General features: G+C 36.7%; 1 protein-coding gene across 6 annotated transcripts in view; it reads left to right on the plus strand.

Annotated features, from left to right (window-relative positions):
- The window catches only part of utrn (utrophin), a 143,423-nt gene that overhangs the window by 115,251 nt on the left and 5,612 nt on the right, over positions 1 to 22,560 (plus strand). For 4 of the 6 annotated variants that reach the window (XM_023953087.2, XM_023953086.2, XM_023953091.2 and 1 more), the window contains 7 exons: positions 2,878 to 2,989; positions 8,449 to 8,585; positions 13,574 to 13,612; positions 14,063 to 14,128; positions 15,493 to 15,558; positions 20,702 to 20,863; positions 21,791 to 22,022. In XM_023953087.2, the coding sequence (XP_023808855.1) occupies positions 2,878 to 2,989; positions 8,449 to 8,585; positions 13,574 to 13,612; positions 14,063 to 14,128; positions 15,493 to 15,558; positions 20,702 to 20,863; positions 21,791 to 22,022 (814 nt within the window). The remainder of the gene's footprint in view (positions 1 to 2,877; positions 2,990 to 8,448; positions 8,586 to 13,573; positions 13,613 to 14,062; positions 14,129 to 15,492; positions 15,559 to 20,701; positions 20,864 to 21,790; positions 22,023 to 22,560) is intronic. The other 2 variants (XM_023953088.2, XM_078942977.1) reach the window with 1 other exon arrangement.

Genomic DNA, 22,560 nt, shown 5'->3' on the forward strand with positions numbered 1-22,560 from the left:
AGAAATCACTTAATGCAAAAACATATCAAAAGGTCAAAATGAATAATAAAACAGCAAAACAAATAACAAAAAACAAATTACATTTTAGAAATGAAAGCATATATCTAGAAAATGTAATTCCAAAAAAAAAAAAAAACTAAACCAAAATAAAATGAAAGAAAATAAAAATGAAATGTTTCGGAAAAGACAGAATTTTTCAGAAATCAAAGTGAAATGTTAAACAAAGCAAAAAAAAAAAAACGAAACATAAATGCTATGGGACATCGCTGATTGGATAATGACATTTGCCTACCTTTTCAACCAGAAGTTATTAGTCATGGCAATATCTTCCAATAGAAGATATTTCTTTCAACTCTTCACCACAGTTCCAGCCAAACATATTTCTCCTTTGCCTCTTCTTCAAAAATCAAACATCATCATCCAATCAGTGACGCCCCATGATGCCTACCTTTTCGGGTGTCTCTTACTTTGTTTAACTTTTTACATTTCTTTTTTGTACCTTTGTTTTCTCAAATATTTCATTTTTATTTTCTTTCGTTTTTTTTGGATTTGTTCTTTTGGAAATATGTATTTGCACTTCAGGGCCACCGTATCAAAAGTCGCAATGAATCATTGACCGAAGAAAAAAAGTACACTGGGCAGAAAAAATAAGAATCTGAAACTTAAAATTTAGTTTGAACATACAGAATCTGTAAGCAAAAAAAAAACTCCTTCCATGCGTTCCACATTGTTCCACACAATCCCTTTCCCACCTTTTTTGTGATCTGGTCACTCTGTCTTCCACCCATTTAAACTTAGTCTGGTGGACCATCAAATTCTACAAAACTCCAATACACGTTCCAACTTATTTTAGTTAGTTCCTTTCAATTCACAAGCACAAAGTAGCAAAAATTGAGGATTGCCGACATCCAACGTGAAAATTCCTTCACCCCTGACCTTAGCTGAGGGCAACTTTTCTCTTCTTAGAGCCTGACGTAACACCGCGTGGCAGGATCTCGTTCCCTACAGACCCAATGCTTTGCAAGCAGAAAGAGAAACCCATTCAGACATTTGATGAAGCACAAATCTCCCAAGCTCTGTCACTGATCGATGGGAGAGGGTGATGGTGGGAAGGAAAGGCAGAGAGTAACAATGAAATAGAAGAAAAATGCCAAGCACGCAACTTGGGTGCTCCAGAAATGACATGCGGCAGGGACGGTTCTTGTTTTTGCTATGTTCAGATGACATAGTACATGTTTTCATCCCTTTTTTACAACCAGATACAGTCTTAGTAAAAAAAAAAAATTATGATAATAATCGAAACTTTAGAAACAGAAACCTACCGTTTATCAAGTCGAACCTGGTCTCAAAAATCCTTTTATCTAATACAGTTTTCCCTTGTTTATCACAGAACTTAAGTTCTAAAAATAACCCACAAAGTAGGATTATAGACTTTTAAGGCTGTAAAACCCCTCATTATGCACTTTATACATTTTAAGGCTTTAAAACCCATACATTTTTCTTAGACAAACATTTTCACACTTATCTTTTTTTTTTAACTCTCAGTTATTTTCTCCAGCATTCATAGAGAATTAAGTCTATTAATAAAAACAAAGATCTGCTTATTAACCGATATTAAAGTCAGTTAAGCAAGCTGAACACATTCTGTACAGAAGACATGGCACGGAGGAGATTGATTGATGATGGTCAACAGCCAATCAAATGCAGGACACATTGCTGTGGTTAAAAACAAAAAACACATGCTAAATTGCACTCAAAAAAATTTGGGAAACAGCAAGTGACTGGCATTATAGTGAGGAACCACTGTAATTGCATTAAACTGCTCAAATAATACCAAACTATAAGGAAAGTTACATTCAAAAAATCTTTTTCTTACAGATTTATCCATTAACCATCAATGTTATGCTTTGAACAAAAACTAGACTTAGACAATAATTTAAAAACAACTTTTTTCAGAAAGGGTGTTTTATATATTATTCATGATTCCATAAATCCTTTAAAATGTTTTCAAATTATTGTAATTCTTTTGTTTGTTATCTATTCTTAAATGGTTTTATTTGCTTTCTGCCAGTTGTTTTATTATGTTTTTGGCAGCTGTTTTATCTAATTTACTTGTAGAAATTTGCTTAATTTATAAGGTTATTTCAAAAAGGAAGCCTTTCTATCTCAGTGAAATGTCATTTGTTTTGTCATTGCTGTCTTTATCAAGAGTAATCTGATTATAAATTAGATAATTTAACTTTCTGAAATTATGAGTGTTTGGAGCAGAGCTACAGTTGTAGTACAGGCCAAGAAAAAGACAGAATATGAAACCATAAATATAAAGGTTTAGCATTTAAAAGAATGGCCAGTCCTAATGTCATAGTTATCCATTTTTCTTATAAATGAATTCTGGGGAACTTCCAAGTGAAGGTCATTGACTCTCATTGGAATATGCGTTTTGTCAGCACTTGTTTGACTTAGTGTTGTGCTCACAGATGAATCATTTGGCATAAGGGCCTCTTTCTTAGCTCATCAGTCTGCTAACCTTGGGACGGAAAGGCAGAAGATTGAAGGCATCATGTTTGAGCGGCTCCTGTCTCAATTCAGCTGTTAAATGGCAGAGTGGCTGCAGCTGCTGCCGAACAACCAAACATCAGGTTGTTGTGTCTCGCTGGACCTCAAGCCGTCTGTCATTCTTTTGTTGTACTGGCGTGTGTGACCATGCAGGATTATGTGACAGAGTGACAGCCGCAATCCGGGAGCTGAGTCATGTTGTAGAGATGCACTAACAACCCCACCGCCCCCCGATCAAGAAGTGGTCCAGAGGAAATCAGAGTGACATTTACAGTCTCTTCTTTTCCTCACTTCCGCTCCTTGCTTTGTGTCTGTTCACAGGTATCGCAGTCTGAAGCATTTCAACTACGACGTGTGTCAGAGCTGCTTCTTTTCTGGGCGCACCGCCAAAGGCCACAAGCTCAACCACCCCATGGTTGAGTACTGCACACCGGTGAGGGAACATCTACAGCACACACACTCATTTTACTGCTCACACTCTACTCAGACTCTTAATAAAAGCCAACATATTCATGCTTTTGTTCCTTTTTGTCCGACACAGAGTGAGTTATTGAAGCAGCAAGATACTTCAGAACTACTTCAGCAAGATGCTTAGTTTCTTGTATTATGAAAGCAACAGCTAAAACAACCATATTTTCCTCACTTTAAGGAGCACTAAAAAGCCTTATTCAAAAAATGACAATGTGCTTCATAACTTTCACCTTGTATATTGATAGATTCTGGTTGTGCTTCCTTATATCAAAGTGAATTTCAGAGGTACACAATGTCTTGGCAAATTGTCAGTCTGTTTGGCAAGTCAAGGTTGGGTGTATTATTTTAAATACGCTGACGCTGCAAACGTGTAATGGTGTTTTATTTTACGTGTTACTAACAAGATTAAGAGTTAGTGTAGTCACAGTAATGCTTATTTTAGCGGTATCAGTCTGTTTTTTGTCTAAGTTGTGCAAATCTCATGAGTCTTGCTCCAGGCCTTTTCTTTCACAGCTCTATTATGACATTGAAAGCCTGGGTGTCGTATGCTTCAAACCATAATTAGTAATTCCTCTTCCATCATCAATTTTCAAAATGTTGGCACTTTCGTGAATTGAAAAGGACTGTACTCATATGTCACTACCAAATCCGAGTCCTTGATTAGTCAAAGTTTGAAAAAATAGTTTAGCTTTCAACGTGCGTTCAATTTTGTACGTAGAGCCCAAAAACTAACTTTAAAACTAGCTTAGAAGTCCGTACACACGAGAGTTTTGAGTGCGGAAGCCCAGGACATGCACATGCGTACAAGCGTTTTCATAGACTTGTCATTGGAAGTTGTTGCTTAAGCGCACTGTTTGTATCGTAATGAGCTACACACAAACGGGCATGTGGTAAGCATTTAGGAATGCGCTGAACGTAAGTTTTTGAACGCGCTTTTAGCGTACGACGTTCACACCTGTTACCCAATACTACTGCTAGTTACTGTCTACGGCTATGCGGTTAATAAAGTCAGACTGAGTGACGGATTTCTCTGAGTTTTCGGGCTCGCTTAATGCGCCTCATAGTTCGGCACGCCTTATATATGACACAAGTTTAAAAATCGACCATTCATTGACAGTGCACCTGTAGTGCAGAAAATATGGAAATTTCTGTCAAATGTGTTAGAAACGGGGCGGCAGAAATGTTCCCCTTATGAATTGTTTGCTTACTGTTGACTCCTCTGTGTCTTTTAAAGTTTTTTTTTTACAGATTTCTTGAGTTGAATCATTCTTTTTTCTTTTGAATCATTTTTTGCATTTATTGTTACATTCAAAAGCTTCTACAAACAAAAGCAAACAAATCCGATTTAAAATTTCGTTGTATTTGGCTGAAAATCTATTATATCAGGTATGTTTTATACATTAAACAAAAAAACTACGGAGAATGCCACTGTAGCCAAATGAATCTGGTGAAGTTTTAAAATAAAATACCATGCACTTCCTCTGGTTTAGACAACACATGATTCTATAGTGGAGAAAAATAGTTGTACATCAGTAAGTGATTACATATGGTGTTTTATTATTGGTATTTTGCATTTAAAAAATAAAAAATAAAAATATTGATGAAAAAGTGAATAAACAGTGCAAAACTGTAAGTAAAGGTGTAGGTCTTTGTTGTGGCACAGCCTGAAAAGAGGTGCTCATGAGTGCAGCATTTATCTGCAATGCTTTAAAGTGGTTTTTAATATCAGACATGCCTTATTTAAGAGTCATTCCTTGGGGAAATGGAAAATTATTTTTGCACAACTAAATAAAATCCCCCAAAACTCCGGATCCTGTCTTAGACTTTCTCCAGATCCTCAAAGCAAATTGTTCTCCTCTGGTTCTCTTTCTTGGCATGAAACTTCACTGTTGCTCTGAAATGCCCACTTTTGGCCTCAGTCTAACTTCCACTACTGTTTTTCCATGTTCATTATGTGATTCATTGGGTTTATTCCTCTGAGTTTTTCTACCACTCTGCATGTCTCCCTTTTTGTAAATGTGCACCAGTACATTTCTTCATTCCTCAGTCATCCTTTCACTGTCCAAAATCTTATAAAACAGTTAAACTCTCCTAAGCTCCTCCATAGCTCCACAGGTATGATGTCAGAACCAACTGCTTTTCCACTCTTCATCCTGCATTCCATCCTCACTGATCGTTGCCACTTCCCGGTCCTCAACAGCCTCGTCTTCTAATCTGTGCTCTCTAACATATTCTAAATTTATCCGCTCTTCAGTGTTCCCCTTCCATCTTTCCATCACTCCTGTGTCACCTCATTTCCATCCCTCCTCTCTCCAAGACCGAACTAGTGTTCCTGTAATTTTACTTTTACAACGATCAGGACTCAAACAAAAATCAAGTTAGCTTTATTTTAAAGACCAGCGGTTTGTTGCTTTAAAAAATAAATAAAAAATGGTGCAAAACTTTTTGATTAAAACCAAAACTTTTGTCCAAGAGCCGTTTGTTAAATGAATATGAAATGATGCTCTGCACCTCCTCTGCTTTAATGCCTCCCAGTTTGAGAACTGTTGCTGTTTCCTGCCTTTGACAAAACTCATTCCTTGTCTTTAGTTTTTAATTTAATTGTTGAATTCCTCCTACATTTCCCTCTGGCACAATTGTAATTTGCATGAACAAATACTAAAATGCTGGCTGATCTCTTGGGTCTTTTTATAACTTTTTTTTCATGAGGCCGTAGATTTCGCCTTATTGCTTTCCAGAAAGAAGGAGAACTGAGCTGATGCATTTTTGAGGCAACAATTCACAGTTGTGAGACACGTTTATCTTGATGTTTCTCCTTTCTTTCCTTTAATGTGTTTGTTTTATTTTACAAATGAGATAACTATTGACTCTGAAGGAGGTGCTGTAAAGAGCAGCAATTATTCCTCACCGAGATAACATGCCCACCAGCTGCCCTCCATCACTTTCTAAACCCACCACCTTCATTTTGATCTGTGCTGCATCAACAAACAAACACTTAATATGTTCAGAAGTTCAAAACCAATAAAGATTTATCTCCAAACTAATTTGCAAGTGTTGCATCTTCACATCAAAGTGCAATTTATGGAGGATTTTGTCAGTAGCATACAGAAAAACCATCAAAGAAAAAGTTCTTTGTGGATTTGTGAAGGTTTCTTAAGTCCATTAAAAACAAATGCCAATGCAGCTGGGTAAAACTTGATGAAACTAAAATTATGGAAGCTGCATTTACTAAACGCGCTTTAGTCGAAAAAAATATTATTCCTAAAAATCATGTCCATTAATCTTTGTGCCTCTTGCTAAACAGTTAATTAAAATCAAATATTCACAACATCTGAACAGATTAATGCTGCAAAGAAATAAAAAGAATGCTTTCCCAAAGATTATAACCACCACTGTATCAGAGCGGGAATGACGAAATGACCATGACCTCTGTCTCCCCATGTTAATTATGTCCGAGTAGCCAATAGGTTTAAAGCTCCACCCCCACGTAAAATAAGGTCAACAATGAAAGCAAAAAGGCTGAACTGAAACAGTAGATTTGAAGACAGAAGGCGAATAAGGAGAAAAACAAATACGTTAACAATACAAAACAGCAGCTGTTACAAATGTATATATATATTTTTAATTTGGTAAAAATTTCAAATGTAGAGTTTAAACAAATATTTCAGTATTTCCTCAAATTTAGATTTTTTTTATTTGCAATACTATTCAATTTTTTTATAATTTCTTTCAATTTTACTGTGTACTTTTTAGTTTTAAACTATTTTCAAATTTCCTTTTTTTGTTGTTTTTTTCAAATTTGCAAAAATCTTTTCTACACATTTATAATCTGGTTTTTCATTCACTTTAAAGTTCCACTCCGATTTGAGACAATATCCAAAAATCTGTGTTTTCTTGGACATAGCTTCTGCAGAGCGACAGGGTATCCTCCGAGTTGACCATCATCCATCTGTTTACTAGCTGGTTTACAGCCCCTCACAATCCCAACCTGATTCATGTCTAGTGCAACAAATATGGCGTGCAATGTCAGAGCCATCCAGCTGTACGGTTTGGAGCCAGATGCCAGCTCAGACGAGGAAAATGAAGATGTAAATGGATCTATTTATCTGCAAGTGGATGCATCAGAATGGAGCGGAGCTTTTTTCAATGACATTTTTCTGTCTGCTCCTGATTCAGAAGATTTGAATAAAGACATTCTCAGGAAAGCAATTTTAAGCTAAATATTCTTGATATATGTCTTCCATTATCAGAATAATTCTACAAAAACATGTTAAAACCACCTATAAAACATGATTTTAATAAAAATGGGTCTGTAACTGATCCTGATTTGACCCCATAGATTAAGCTCTGATTTAGTTTAATACGGTTTTTTTTTAAACTGCAGATATGTGTCTTTTTTTTTGCTAAAGTTTAAACCCATGCAAGTGTATAATGGAAAAGACAAAAGTAATTGAATGCTCTGTTTCTAAATGCTGGACTAAATTCAACAGTCTGTTCTGGGTGGACTTACTGTTTTCCCCTTAAAATATCTCTTTGATAAACTGTGCAATCATGGTTAACTTCATGCTCAGACTGTTTCATTTTTATGCTGTGGAACTCTGCGTCCTGAGTGAAGAATAAAGTTCAGAGTAAAGATTGATGGGGACTTTTAGGGGACTCACTGCAGCCATTCTTCAGTTTATTTCTCTCATTTTTGTCACACTGTTTATTTCATAGCCAGGATATTGCTTTTTGTGTTCTGTTGCAACTTTTATTGGTGTCCATGTTGTAATTGCCTCTATACTGGCAATATTGAACAAACTAGAAACTTTAATTTATGACCGAAATTTTCTTCAGATGTATTTTGTCTTTCAAGTTCTTTACCTCGTATATCTGCTTTCATTTTTCCAGATTTTAAAAGGTCACAAGATGTTCAAATTATGAGGGAAACTAATTATGGTGTTCAGTCATTCCTGGGACTCACTAATTGTATTCAAGTTGGAGATAGTAAGCATGTTTCTCCACCATATTCGTAGTCGGCATGAGCATCCATCTTCTTGAAGCTGAGTGATATTTAAAAAAAAAAAGTTTAAGCCTCAAAGCGAGGAGATTTAATGAACCGCATGCATATTTCGAGCAGTTGTTCTGGAGCTGCAGATGATTAGCTTTTGTAAATGATTGTCTAAATCCTCTGGACAGGGATTTTCGTCTCCCTTTGGACAGACTCTTGTGGAAATTTGTTGTTTGCTTACACGGCAAAAACTCGCCTTTGCAAGAGGAACACCTCTGCTAAGTACCTAATTAGCAAACACATTTTCTTCCACACAAATGCTCATCTTGATTACATTTGCACAAGAGGCTTTGTATGCGCATAAAATCACAGCACGGAACAATAGGTGATAACCAAACTCCTATCCCCTCTGTTTTTGTCTTGCCGCACAGACGACGTCAGGCGAAGACATGCGAGATTTCACCAAAGTACTGAAGAACAAATTCCGATCGAAGAAGTATTTCACCAAACATCCGAGGCTTGGCTATCTGCCAGTCCAGACGGTGTTGGAGGGAGACAACATGGAAACGTGAGTAACAGGTTTAAGACGCAGCAACAAAATTCATTTCACTTATTAGTGGGAATAATGCAGGTAGTTTCACACACTTTTGGAGAAAGAGTTTCTGCTTTAGCTGTTTGAACTGAAACAGTACCAAAGGGTGCAGTTCCTCATAAAACCACTAGAGGCTGGTGTCAGAAGAAGCAGTTTCCTAATGATCTTTTTGTTACAAAGTCAGATTTCACATTAAAAGAACCTTAAAATAACTACCGTGTTCCCTTTTTTATTGTTGTAACTTTTTAAAAACAACACGTGATAGGTGCAATCTGCAAAGTAAGATTTTAGATGTTTTGATGCTGTAAAACCTTTCACTTTACACTTTACACACTTTTCTTAGACAAAAATGAGCATTTTCACACTTTTCTTTTGTTTAAACTCTCAAAGTTCAAACCTTCATATAAAAAAGTCATGTGTTATAGAAATAAACTGAAAAACAGATCTGATCACAGTTGGAGATCTATGAAAATGTAGCAAGCTAGACACATTCTGTACAAGAGATACAGCACAGAGGACATTGAATGACAGGGTCAACAGCCGATCAGGACTCAAAACACAGTGCGCTGTTAAAAAACGAAAGAATAAAGCATGCCAATTTGAACTGAAAAAAATCGAGGACTAGTAGGGGAGGTCAAGGACTAGTCAAGTGACTAGTAATCACTTGAGTTACCAACCAAGAAGAAACAAAAAATCCAGGAAAGTGTTGATGTGTGTAGTAAATACCACAAGCTGCAGAAATTATAAATATGTTCACCACCAATTAGGTTATGTCCACCAGTAAACAGAAGTAATGGGTGATATCTGAAAATCCTAACAGCAGCTGGACAAACCTGGACTAAAAAACACCATAGAGGCTTTTATCATGGCAGCACAAGAGGAGGGTCTTAGTACGAGATCACTAGATGCCAGGAACCACCACACCAGGCTGGAGTCCAGGTGTAGGTTGCGCATAGATTCCCCTAAGACAATGCAGCACATAAAAGCAGGGTGTCTTTGCAGGACATGCATGGAAAAGTGGCTGGCATAGTGAATAGAAACGTCTGCGCTTATTATAGACTGGAGGTCACACAGGTCAAGATGGTTAAAGACCTCTGAAGGTACCAGTAGTTGAGAATGATGAAGCTAAGGTCCTGTGCGACTTCCAGATACGCACAGGCAAAAACCAAACATAATTATGACATAAGAAGTAGAAGAAGGTTGTAGCAAAAGATTTAGCAATCCCAAGTATTTTGAACATAAGAAAGAAGGAACAACAAAAGATCAAGATATGCCAAGGGCTGTGAGAAGAGCTGGAAAAAATGTTCTCTTCAGGTCCTAGGCCTCTGGTAGAGGCCTAGGACCTGAAGAGAACCAAACCTCTCACAGGACAAGTGTGAAGATAAATTCAGAGGTTGATGTGCTTATATATCAGTAACACTGGTCCGCTGACGACGTTTATCAAATTTATGTCTCTTCTTCTAGTACTTAAAAAATCCCCAGAAGAGCTTTTTCACATTATGCAGACGCTCCATTTTCTCCCCCGGAGAACCTTTAGGCCGTGACTTCTTCAAAAACGAACCCATTAGCATGTGCGCTCTGAGACCATCACTTTAGATTTGTTATGCTTGTGCTCCCTGTTTTTAAGTTTGTCAAGTATTATGTGGAACAACTGTCACATTTACTCATTTTTCTTAATTTTCTTTGCTCACTTAAACCCCTGTGAGCGTTAAGGAGCGTCGACTCCTTGAGATGCTCTCATCTGCGCACACAGTGAATCAGCAGCTGACTCACAAAAGCTCTCCCCCATTTTTAAAGTTGCACACAGCCACTGTCCAGATGGATTGTGGTACTTCTTTCATCCAGAGCATCCTTGTCCATCCTCCCCCTCACCTCCCACCTTGTTCCATTCTCACTTCCCCTTTTTTCTTGGAACAAACAATGTAGCAGAGTTTCCTGCCTCATCAATGTCTGTAAAAAGTAGAGAAAACAAGTTTGAGTATAGGATGTTCAAACAAAACCTTGAAAATTACAGGTATTCAGACATCTTTTTTTTGTTTTCATTTAATTTATTTTAGCTATTTCTGCCCTGAATCATGACACTTTTGTTGCCTCCAAAATAATACCACGTCCTAAATTGAAATAGATTTTCTAGTAATTGGTAGGTCAATCTTTCTGCCTAAAAACTGTTTTCTATTATTCAAGCAGCCTCACTTACTACCAACATTTTCCTGGACATTTTCAAGAACATGATATATTAATTTCCATGAAACGGTATAGAACAGTTTAGGATTTTCTGTCAATCTGAACCGTCAGGATCTAGAGGTCTTTTAAATTAGAACTTTAACATTTTGATAACAAAAAAACCCAAATGAATCATCTTTGTTTTTTCTCACTTCTAACGTCAACGCTTTAAAAAAGAAAAAAAAATCGACCCACTCCTGTTTTCTCGGAGCATCACCTACTCCTACCTAATACTTCTATTTTTTGCATGTTGTCACGGCAGATTTTACATTTGTCACAGCTTTGTTTAATAATGCGACAAACATTTGAAAGGCTTCCCGCTCCGTGTGGATTTTGTGCCTTTGAACCCACATGACGGAGCAGAGAGGAATTTGTTTTGCAGAAAGATTATTAACCTTGAAATCTGTTTTTTTTTTCTAAAAAAAGCATTCAGAAGTATAGATAGTGGGACTTGAAGAAAAAAAAAGAAATTTATGCCAACAGAGTAGGCAGAAAAATTGAGTCCTGATACACAGGTATGAGGACTCAAGTATGCATACTTGTGGGTTTATTGATCAGATTATGACTTCCTCCCACACCTTGCTTCTTTAAAATAAGCAATTTCAGGTGTTGTCACGAACACTGACAGAAGAAATGAGGACTCACGGAGCCAAAAGTAGCCCTGCATCCAGTGACAGAGTGACTACCGGGGCATGATGGACGAAATGGATTCTTAGAAACCTTTCAGAGCATTCATCAAGGAGGGAAAAACCTGGGAAAACAAAGTATATGCTTTGCAGTTTTTGAGAAATCCATAAAGTAATGACAAAAGACATCGGTTCTCTCTGCGAGCTCTTCAGTCCCTCCAATTCAGCAGTTTTGTGTTTCTACAGTAGCCATTGGGGAAACGGCAAATCAAGCGTGCTTTAAGACTGATTTCTTATCTCTGGGTAAAGGTTACTGCAAGGCAGGTTCAGGTCTTTCCTTCCAATGTGATGTTTAAGATTCAGCTTTTAAATGTAGCTTTTAGGGGATTTACAATTCTTTGAAAAGTGTCACTCCGTTATTTAGCTGAGGTGGAAGACGGAGACACATTTTGGAGAAAGTTATCAGATTCTGCGAGAACAGTCTGGAAAAGTGTGCAAGAGGGTAGCTTTGGCTGCTCTACCGACCCCCAAACTCCTATTCCCTGTTTTCCCTCAGTTGTTTCTTCCTGTATTTTCTGTTAGATGTCAAGCACTCCTGGCAGCCACAGATCCTCTGACATTAATATATTTATTCACCTATATACCTCTGGAACCAATAGAAACCAAAGTTGATAGAAGTAAAAACATAAATAAATAGATTCCTTTTGAGCAGAAGTAAGACATTTGTCTTCCTTTAAAAAATTCAAATGAATAATATTTAACAAATCCATTAAAACAGCTATAACAACACTTATTAAAAAAGAAGGATGTGATCAACCTGAACAAACAGGAGCAGAAAGACTTTTGTCTGTCAGATCAAAGGCTGTATTTTTTACTAATTAATATCAATTCTTGAAAATACTTTTTTTTTTACAACTAAAAGTTTTAGTTAATATAAAACAATTTAATTCGTATTCTGATTTCCATCTTTTTCATATATATTAGATTGTTAGAATTGTTTAGACTGCAAAAAGAGGAAGCCTAAAAACTGAAAAACAAAACCAATGTTAATGAGAAAATCACAAGAAAGTAGTAAAAATATGTGTCCATGCAGCAAGTCAATTTTAATAAAGAGAGATTTTATAAAAAGATATCAAAATGTAAGGAAAGGCCAACCTAAAAAGGCCAATTGTATGATAGAAATACATAAAACTGAATGTTATACAGTCAAAGTAGAAAATGTTTTGGTAGTTCTAAGCAAATGGTATTTTTTTATTAGTTTTTATGTTTTTTATTTTAAATAGTGACAAAAAACTAGTGTAAACAGTGAAGACGACTAATTTTAGAACAATATGTGAACAAAACGATACAATTTTAGTAGATTCTTAGTTTTTCCAAAATAATGACAATGAATGCCAGTCTTGAACATAAAAAAATCCCCTTGAAATGGACCAAAAATTACAGTGCTTCTTTTTACCCTTCAAAAAATACATAAAATGTATATAAATGCATTTAAATGTCTTCTAAACATTTCTTAAATCAAGCAATTTTAGGTTTTTTTTTTGAGTCTTTGAGTCAGGTTTTTCTATTGTCAATGTATTAAACGATTTGGACTCATTTCTAACAATAATTTCTTTATTTGTAGATCCTAACTCTTAATGAGAAAAACTACTCCACTTTGCTGATTTTGAGAAAAGCTTGGAAAGATGTAGAGCAAAGAGAAGTTAACACATCTACAAACATTGAATGTCAATAAAAAGCAAGGTTTCAAACCTTTGCAAGTATCAAATAGTTTGCAGTGTAAAAAAAAAAGCAGCCCTATGCTTTGATCACAAACGTTAACCATAGTTTCTTTGATTCTTACGAAAAAGTGTGAATTTGGCTGAGTTTCTGCTGCTGTTTTTCTTTTTTTTATTTCCTGCAAGAATCTCTCAACAGTCTCAGCAGCAGATTTCTATGTAAATCTTTATCATAAATGTATGTGCGACTGCTCTTTTTTCCTCTGTGTTGGTCCAGCTTTCCAACCGCTGCACAGACTTCATTCGTTTCTGTTTTTTGTGCGGTTGCCCTGCGGAACCTAAACTGTTTTGTGGTGCTTTTACCTCCCACCCCTCCTTCCCTGCGATTCTCTTACAGCCCCGTCACCCTCATCAGCATGTGCCCGGAGCAGTACGAGTGAGTATCTTCACCAGCGGAAGCTGCACCTCGTCTCCAGTGCAATGCGTTTAAACGGCGGCTCATTCCCTCCCGCCTCTTTCCGTTCACCTGCATCCCTCCCGTCACCCACTTCCTCACACCAACTAATCTGTTGCTTCACTGCATGTTGTCCGGCTGCCTGCCTTCCTGCCTGGCTGAACATGAAACCAGGAAATCTCTCTTGCTATCTCCTTCCCCCCCTTACCACCTGGATGCTCATCTCAGCCAGGCTGTCAGAAACCATCCAGCTGCTCCGTAGATCATCCCCATTTCTCTCTAGGATCTTAAAAATTGTTTTTAGAAGATGTTGCAAGGGGGGCGATGAGGTTGGGAGCCGAACCGCCGTGTGTGCATGTGCCCGGGAATCTTTGTGCTTTAACCAGGCTGCTGTGTGATCTCATTCATCTCCATTACCATATTCATTTCCAGGCTGTCCCAGTCACCCCAGCTCTCTCATGATGACACCCACTCCAGGATAGAGCAGTATGCAAGCAGGTATGAGCTGCAGTCACCATGACATCATCTCACACCGCACAAGCATGCATCTGTCACCAATTAGGTCATTATCGGATTACCAAAAGGCATTTTGGTGACACAACATTTAACTATTGTTGCCTATTCATTTATGTTTCCTAAGCCTTTTTGCCTAAAATATTCAAAACATGTTAACATAATTAAAGTTTTTTGGAATGCAAGCCACATTGTCATGCAAAACTTATAAACTGCTAACATTGCACTTAAGATTGAAAAAAATAAGTATCTATGGCTTTTTTTAATGAGAAAAGAATCCAACAGTTCAGTAATTTGAATGCTGCAAATGTTTTCCAATAAATAATAGAAGCATTTTTATTTATTTTTGTCTTATTATTACATTGCTTCTAGCGTTAGATTTAATTACTGTGCCTCCATATTCTGCCATGCAGTAATTTTCATGGATGCATGTGAAAGTCTAATAAGGTTTGACAATAAAACAATAAATGTGTAGACATTTTTATATCATTGTGATTTTATAACACAATAAAGCAAAAGTTAGATTGTGTTTTGCTCTAAGGAAAATTAGATTATGACTAAAACACAATAAAATGTCAAGTACTGTAGTAAGAATAAAGAAAAAACTAGGTTTGTTTCCTTTCATTACAACAACTTTAGAAAATAAACCCTAAAGAAAGCGGAAATTTAAAGAAGATTCTTTGTGTTCACACTGAACTGAATCCGCTGAGCCAAGACAGAAAAAAGAAGCCGTTTTCAACAAACTGCAGGTAAAAATTAGCATTTCTCTTTCATGTGCGTGTACTTTGAAACTAGCTAGATGCAAAGGAGAGAAGTGAAAACATTTTTCAATTTCCCCTCAAAGAGCTGCCGAGCACACACTCGACGTGATCTGGACGTCTTTTTGAGAGCTCTCTGGGAAAGATAGCAGCAACAGCATATAAAGCAGACAGCCTTGCTGTAACATTCTTTCAGTTTTTTCAACACCGTGACGTTATTTATGGACATTAACCAGCTTATTTTTTACCAATTGGGAAAACATTGAGGCCACTTCTGCATTGTTTAATGTAAAACATTTTTTTTTGTAGTAATTAAACAAATGTATTTGACTAATTTTGTCTTTAAAGATGACTAATAACAAAAAAATATTTTTCAGACAGAGCATCCCATTCTCACTGTTTTAAACTTATACCTGAAGGATGTTTTCTCAGTTCGGATATGATGAGAAAGCCAAAAATGTTCATAACATTCTTGCTAAACAAGACATATTTATTAAATATTTTGTGATTCATTGAATGTCTTCATTTGTTCACTGTGGATGAATGCATTCGTTTGAAGCGGTCTTCTCAGAGTTTGGATTTGTTTTCCAGGTTGGCGCAGATGGAACGCTCCAACGGGTCCCTGCCGACCGACAGCAGCTCGGCAACGGGAAGCATGTACGTTATTATGCACGCCAGTTTCTTTTTTTCTTTTTTTTTTGACACAATGAAAATTTAACTTTTATAGTTTGGTCTGCACAAAGCTACTATAAAGATTTTATCCCTTAAACACCTACAAAAAAAACTAAATTTTAACTGAAACATCAAGAGAAGCAAGCAGAAAAGTGTGAAAAGGTAACATTGGGAGTAAAAGCTTTTGCTAAAAGTAGATAGTTTGATTACCGGTAAATAAAAGTGGCAGCATTTAAAATCTCTTGGAAATTTATGTGATCAGAGAAAGCCCTGAAGTAGACCATTCCAGTCAAGGACAAGTCCTTCTCAGGAAATGAGCACTTGAGGTTAAGATGTCCCAAACATGCTTTTAGACACATGCTTTCATATTATTACATTCAGAGCAAACTGGGGTTTGTTCAGTTCAATTACCTTTTTCTTTATTTGCTGAGAAAACGGTCGGTCATGTACTTTCCAAAAAAAATTGTTTCTCGAACCCTATTGATTCAAATATGAATTAAACCACTTTGGCTCCAGAGTATCTAGTATCAAGCATCTACATGAAAGCAAAAACATAAAATTTCCTTAAAGCAAAACACAATTACTTTTCGGTTCATTGTATTATAAAATTATGATATAAAAATGTCTACACATTATTGTCAAATATTGTTAGACTTTCACAAATTGATTAATCAACAAATAATGAACATTTATTTTGAAATTCAGTATTTATGTATCAAATTCATAAATCTGTCATCCTTAGAAGTAATTATTGTGAATTTGTTTTCTGCTTTTCTGGTTAGTTTTTAATATAAAATGAAAATTTGTATTGATGAAAGCTTCATAAATCATCTTTTAAGTTCTTACTAATGAAAAAAAGTATTTTTTACACAAGAAAAGTTAGCCAAAATAATAAATAAGTAAATAAACCGTTCATCAGATGCATGTTTGGAAAAAAGTGATGTGGTTTTGCTCTTCAAATTTCCACAATGTATCATAGACAGCTTAGTCTTTTGAACAATGTGCTTTTTTCTTTTTAATTTTCCTTTAGAAAAAAAAATCCATTATCTTTTCCACTCAGCCCAGAAGTCTAATGAGGGGATGAAGATGGTGTTTTTTTTAAAGTATAATGGTTTATACAAAAAATACTTTTTTTTAATAAATCACGTTTTATTTTTTTTTTGCACATCTTCTGCATAAATTTTTTATGTGATATTTGTTTTGCTCTTTGTAAAAAAAAAAAAATCTGGGATTTTCACTGATCGAGTGACTAGAATTCAGAAAACAGCATCAACTTCAGCACATTTATTCCTCTATATGCTGTACTTTTTTTGTTATTTTTATAAGGCATCCAGTTCTTATCACTATCATGTAGTAGCTAGTATAATTCATTTCATAACACATGTCAATTTAAATATTTTAGGCACTTAATATCCTTTAAAAAAACCCTAAAGATAAGAAAACTGTTAGTTATGTAGTAGATTCTCTCTGATACCCCCCTCTTTCAGTTTTTGTTTATATTAAATGCTTATGAGCAATACACCATTATGCCAATGCATAAGTATCAAGAACATTTAAAAAAAAGCAAAACAATGTTGTGCTATAAAAGTCCGAGAACATGTTTCATGGATGAACTGATGATTCTGTTTAAATGTGAGAATGTGTTCCCCGCCTTCATCCAAAAGTAGCTAGGTGTCAGAAGTCAGAGCTCCGTCTCCCCCTCTGGTCACCAGCGGGAACCATCTTTAGAGTACTGAATGCCCTTACTTCATCTCCCAGCAACCCCAGGCACTTCCTGGATGCCACACACCTGACTCTTATTCGCTCAATCAACCACAGCATACTTAAGCCCTGCGCTGAGCCTCACTCAGTGCGTAGTATTGTATGTCCCGCTCTGCCTTCATTACCGAGCGTTGTATTTGGATTTGATCTTCAGTTTCTGACTCAGTTGCTTGCCGCCTGCCCTGACTCTCGTCTGGATCCTGACTACCCTGTCTCTCTTCTTATGATCTTATGCCTGTTATAGACTCCTGCCTGCCTGACCCGGATTTAGCTTTGTGGACTTTTAGCTGAGCTAAAAAACATGCTGCACTTTGATCCAGTCGTCTGGCTATTCTTGTGACACTAGGATAGGCTAGCAACCCTGTGACCCCAAAAGCAATTTAGATAATAGATGGAGAAATGTATTAAAAATTAAACTATTATTTTATTTTATTTTAATGGTAATGTTAAAACTGTTATTCCAGGGTTTTTTATATGATCATTGTGCTTTACCCTTTTTTTTTTAAAGATGCTTTTAATCTCAAAGTTTCTACCAATCCTTTCTAATTAAAGGTGTCAGATTTGGACCAAAATGATACATTTGAAAAAAAAATTGCTGCTTTGTTTCTGATACCATAAAATTCAAAACAGTAAGCAGATATTTGCAACTTCAACATAGCATTCGAAAAAAAAGATGATCGTAGCTTGATAACTTAAGTCTAAAACAAAAATAGGATTGATAATTCTATTGTGAACTTTTCATCATCATCCTACAGTTGTCTGGTAAGCTGAAAGCTAAATTGCATGTTGTCATCGCTCAGTGGCCCCAAACAGAGAACTTTTGAGTTGGCTGTCACTTCATATGCAAAAGTACATGTTGTCAAGCAGAGAAGAAGGGATTTTTAGAATAATAGCCTGCCCCTACAATTTCCCTGAGTGGATTATTTATTTATTTATTTATTTATTTTATTTTTTTATTTATATATTGTTGTTGCCTTGAACTGAAAAGATTCAAGGCTGGAGAGCGCTCAGTTTCTCTCTTTCCTAGAAAAAGTCCCCCATGCTTGACTGGACTTTTTAAAGGTGGCAGCTCTGCTTTTAGAAAAAATTCATCATTTAAGAAGGATGGCTGTTTTCTAACCACTGCTGTGCCTTCTTGGAGTTCCCTGTTTCTCTTAACCTCTCGCTGTGTCTTTAAGTTCCACTTGAAACGTCCTTTGTTGTGTTTAAGTTGATGCCTTTTGTTCGAGTTGGGAAAAGGAAACCAAGTGCAGCACTCCGACCCCTCAATGCATTGGAGCAAAAGTGCAGCAAATGCAGTGGCCTCACTGCTGCTTGTATTTTAAATCCATCCCTATTCTCTCTCTGCTCTCTTAGTCTATTTTTGCCTCGCTGCAATCTCCGCTTTTTGCGCTGCTTCCCCTTTTTCTCGCCGTTTCTCAGCAGGTGTTTGTGAGCCAGCTTTACCCCCTGCGGTCCCCTTTTTTAACTTGTGCTGATCCCCCCCTACCATCACCACCTGCTGTCCTCTGCAGTCCCCTGTCAACCGCTGAACTTCACTATAATTGGTCGCCGGGTTTGTGCAGCACCTAAATTCCTAGGCCCGGAAGACAACAGTGGAAGCATTTCTCTATGAGCTCAGCTCTCCTGTATGTTTCCTGTCTGGCTTGTCAAAGCAAACCAGCCTTTACCCAAGAAAAATGTTTGTGTATGTTAGTTTTTTTTTTTTTGCAAGATACAGCAGCAGTTGTGGCTTTTTTTCAGGGCCTTCAAAACAAAAATGTTTTGCATTTATCAAATAATAATGAATGTATTAATGTAAAGACCCACTCCGATAGAAAATCACTTTTTTTAACATGTTCTTGTGGAATTTAGCTGATGATACATGACATATAAAAAGAAAATTGAGCTCAAAAATGCATTTCTGAGAATTTCTTTGTTTCTCCCACTCTTTTTCAAGCAATAATTGTACTCCTTTTCGCAAACTTTATATTCAAGGGTTAAATGTGTCGTGTACTTTATGTATAAGTGCTAATATGTCTATTTATGATCATATTTCGGTTATTTGTCTGCTCTAGTTGTATTTGTGTTTTGATTTCTTAAAATAAAAACAAATTCAAAATCCAAAATGTGAATCAGAAATAGACAAAAAGCTTAATTGTGATGTAGAAGATACGCTGGGTGAGCCTCAAGCTCCCTGCTACGAGCTCTTAGCAACGGGGAGGGGAAGTGGGTGCGGGGTTGCTCGGCATCAATGGTCCCACTCACAACTCCGAGGTAGAGCATGCCACGGTAGTGGAGTTTCACTCCTGTCCCGTTCCACTCCCACAGAAAGTGACCCTGTCCCTTTCCAGGTAATCTGAATCCCATTCCCATTCAAAATGATTCCACTCCTGCCCCATCCCCTCATATTTTTGTCCTTATTTGGTTATTATGTTAAACATTAAATGTCATTTTATCTGCTCCTATCTTGATTTAGAGCAGCTGCTGATTTCTAGCACTGTAGCACAGTGGGTAGCACTGCAGCCTCACAGTAACGATTAAGAACTCTGGGTAATGTAGTTATTTTCTTCAATAGAGTTACATTGAAGGCATATTATCAGAAAACTACAAAATGGCTCCGCCTTCGTTTTTTTTTTTTTTTTTTTTTTTTTTTGTGGTCATTGCTCTTATTAGTTAGTTTCCTCTACTGTAACAATTTTATCCAGTCGTATCCCGGTCCCTGGGATCAATAGCAGAGACAACTCCCATTCAACGGGAATCCCGCACAAAATGTCAGCCTCTGAGTCAGAAGTGAATTTTAAATCAACTACCACTGCTTTGCAAAAACTGTTTTCAAGCACAACACAATGTTTTTTGATTTTGGCTAAAAAACGGGATAACCTTAAGTAAAAGACCACTGGGAACGCTTGGAAGATAGATCAAAAGAAGATCGAAGGGACCTTTTAGTCTGTTTTTGTTACCAATCCCTGTACCTTTTGTTATTTAAATAGTATTTTTTGCAATTAGAAATGACTTAGTTGTTGAATTACAGATTTGATTTAAATGCTAAATTCAAAGAAACTGAATTATTATGATGAAATGTGTCATGATAAAGTGGAGAAGGAAAGACAATCTATGCCTATCAGCATAATTACACAGATTATTTAACTGTTCTTTTTTAATTGATTTGTTCTGCCTCAAAACTAGAGAGAACTTTTTTTTTTCTCTGTGTTTTTCTTCAGTGGCCCTTGCTTTGTCACTTGGGAACCTAAATAGTTCAACATTCTGCTAAATTTTGCCTTTTCTTTTAAAGAGCTGCATGCTCTTAACCGAACAGACTGAGACTGCGAAGTGACGGACAGAAACAAGATGCCCTTGCTCATCGCTGACTCTCTGCTGTCCACAGGGATGATGAACATGCCCTCATCATTCAGTACTGCCAGACTCTGGGAGGGGAAGGCTCCCTGAGCAGCCAGCCTCAGAGTCCTGCCCAGATCCTTCAGGCTGTGGAGAAGGAGGAAAGAGGGGAGCTGGAGAAGATTATTGCTCGTCTGGAGGAGGAGCAGAGGTGAGCACCAGAGATGTGAAATACCAGAGGAATATTGCACACTTTGGGATAATCGTCTTAAAATGGATGGTCGTTTTTCAGATGATAACTTGATCTGAAGTTACCAGATTTTAAAAATGATGTACTCTTCAGACCTTTCCTGCTACAGAATTTACAGGCTGATTGCAAAGAGGTAGTTTTTCACTAAAAATGGGTAATGTGACTCTGTTCCCAGACAAAGTTTGGGGCTTTTTTCTGGCTTGCATGGATGCTTTCTGAAAAAAAACTGTGCTTCCAATGGAGTGATTTACCATTCACTTTTCCTGAGAGTGTTATAGAGACGAAGAGCTTTGCTGCCAGGTTCACAAGTGCCATCTTACGTAAAACACTGGAGTTGACGGTTCTGAGATTAAAGATCTTGAGGTGCAAGGAGACAGAATGTGGGTTTTTTTTCCACTAAAAGCAATCCACTGCTTAAAAGAAAAGGAAGTACGTGCTAGAGGGATAAAATTTGTTTATGATTCATTAATTTTCCAATTTTTCCTTCATCATTTAGAGTACAATAACATGTTCTGTCTTCACGGGTTAAGAAAAATATGAATTCTTAATTTCAGTTTTGCTTACACATGTGTGTTTCTTCTTGTTACATACTTGTCTCATAGAGTGTGCATATTCAATAGTAATGTCTCTATATTGTTAATTATTGCACATTTTGTTGTGTAAACAAATGAGATAATGTTGCTCAGATTATTGTTGTCAAACTTACATGTGGTTCTGCAGAGATCGAGTAGATAATGATGTTTTGCGGCGCACATCCTTTGGCAGTGTTTGATCAAAGATCTACTACATGACTGTAATAGAAAGCAAATAAACAAAGTAAATAAGTGGAAAAGCTATTCTTCCTGTTTCACTTTACAACCTTGTTGATTTTTTTCCCTGTTTTCTCAGGACACTGCAGAGAGAATATGAGCTGTTAAAGGAGCAGCATGGCCAAAGAGGGGCCCCGTCTGGAAGCCTATCCGAGGCTTCCTCAGCCCACCCCGACGAGGCCGACCTCTTAGCCGAGGCCAAGCTGCTGCGGCAGCACAAAGGTCGGCTGGAGGCTCGCATGCACATCCTGGAAGACCACAACAAGCAACTGGAGTCTCAGCTCCACCGCCTCCGACAACTGCTGCACCAGGTGACCCTCTGCTCAGTTTAGAAGATGGAGATTGTGGAAACATTCCAGTTTTAAGACTTCTGTCAAAAGGTTTTTCAATCTTGAGGAAATTGGAGCTGGAGTAGAAGATTGGCACCATGCATTTTTAAAATAAAATAAAAGGACCAAAAATAATATAAAAAGTCTTAAGAGGAAATGTCGTGGATAAATACAGAAATGATTAAAAATCTTAGTTAATTTTTCCAACTAACTAAATAATGATTTAATACAAAGTCCAACTTTAGTTTCGTTGATTGAAATGTATTTTTTCCCTACATTTTAATTTATTCTCTAAACAGCAGTTTTTATATTACTGCAGAAAAGTCTTTAACATTATTATAATTGCAGCCTCACCTGCAGACTAATAACTATCAATATATGCAAAACTATCTATTTGCTAATCCCAAAGTTTCCTTTTTGTTCATATTTAATTAAGAATTTCTCTTACTAATGCACAGAAATGCTTTATCCACTTCAGCTTTTGAATCTAATAGGATTTATGAATCAAGTGCTTTATTTC

The sequence above is a fragment of the Oryzias latipes genome, chromosome 24 (assembly GCF_053564925.1).
Source record: "Oryzias latipes strain Hd-rR chromosome 24, Olatipes_Hd-rR_3.1".
NCBI lineage: Eukaryota > Metazoa > Chordata > Actinopteri > Beloniformes > Adrianichthyidae > Oryzias > Oryzias latipes.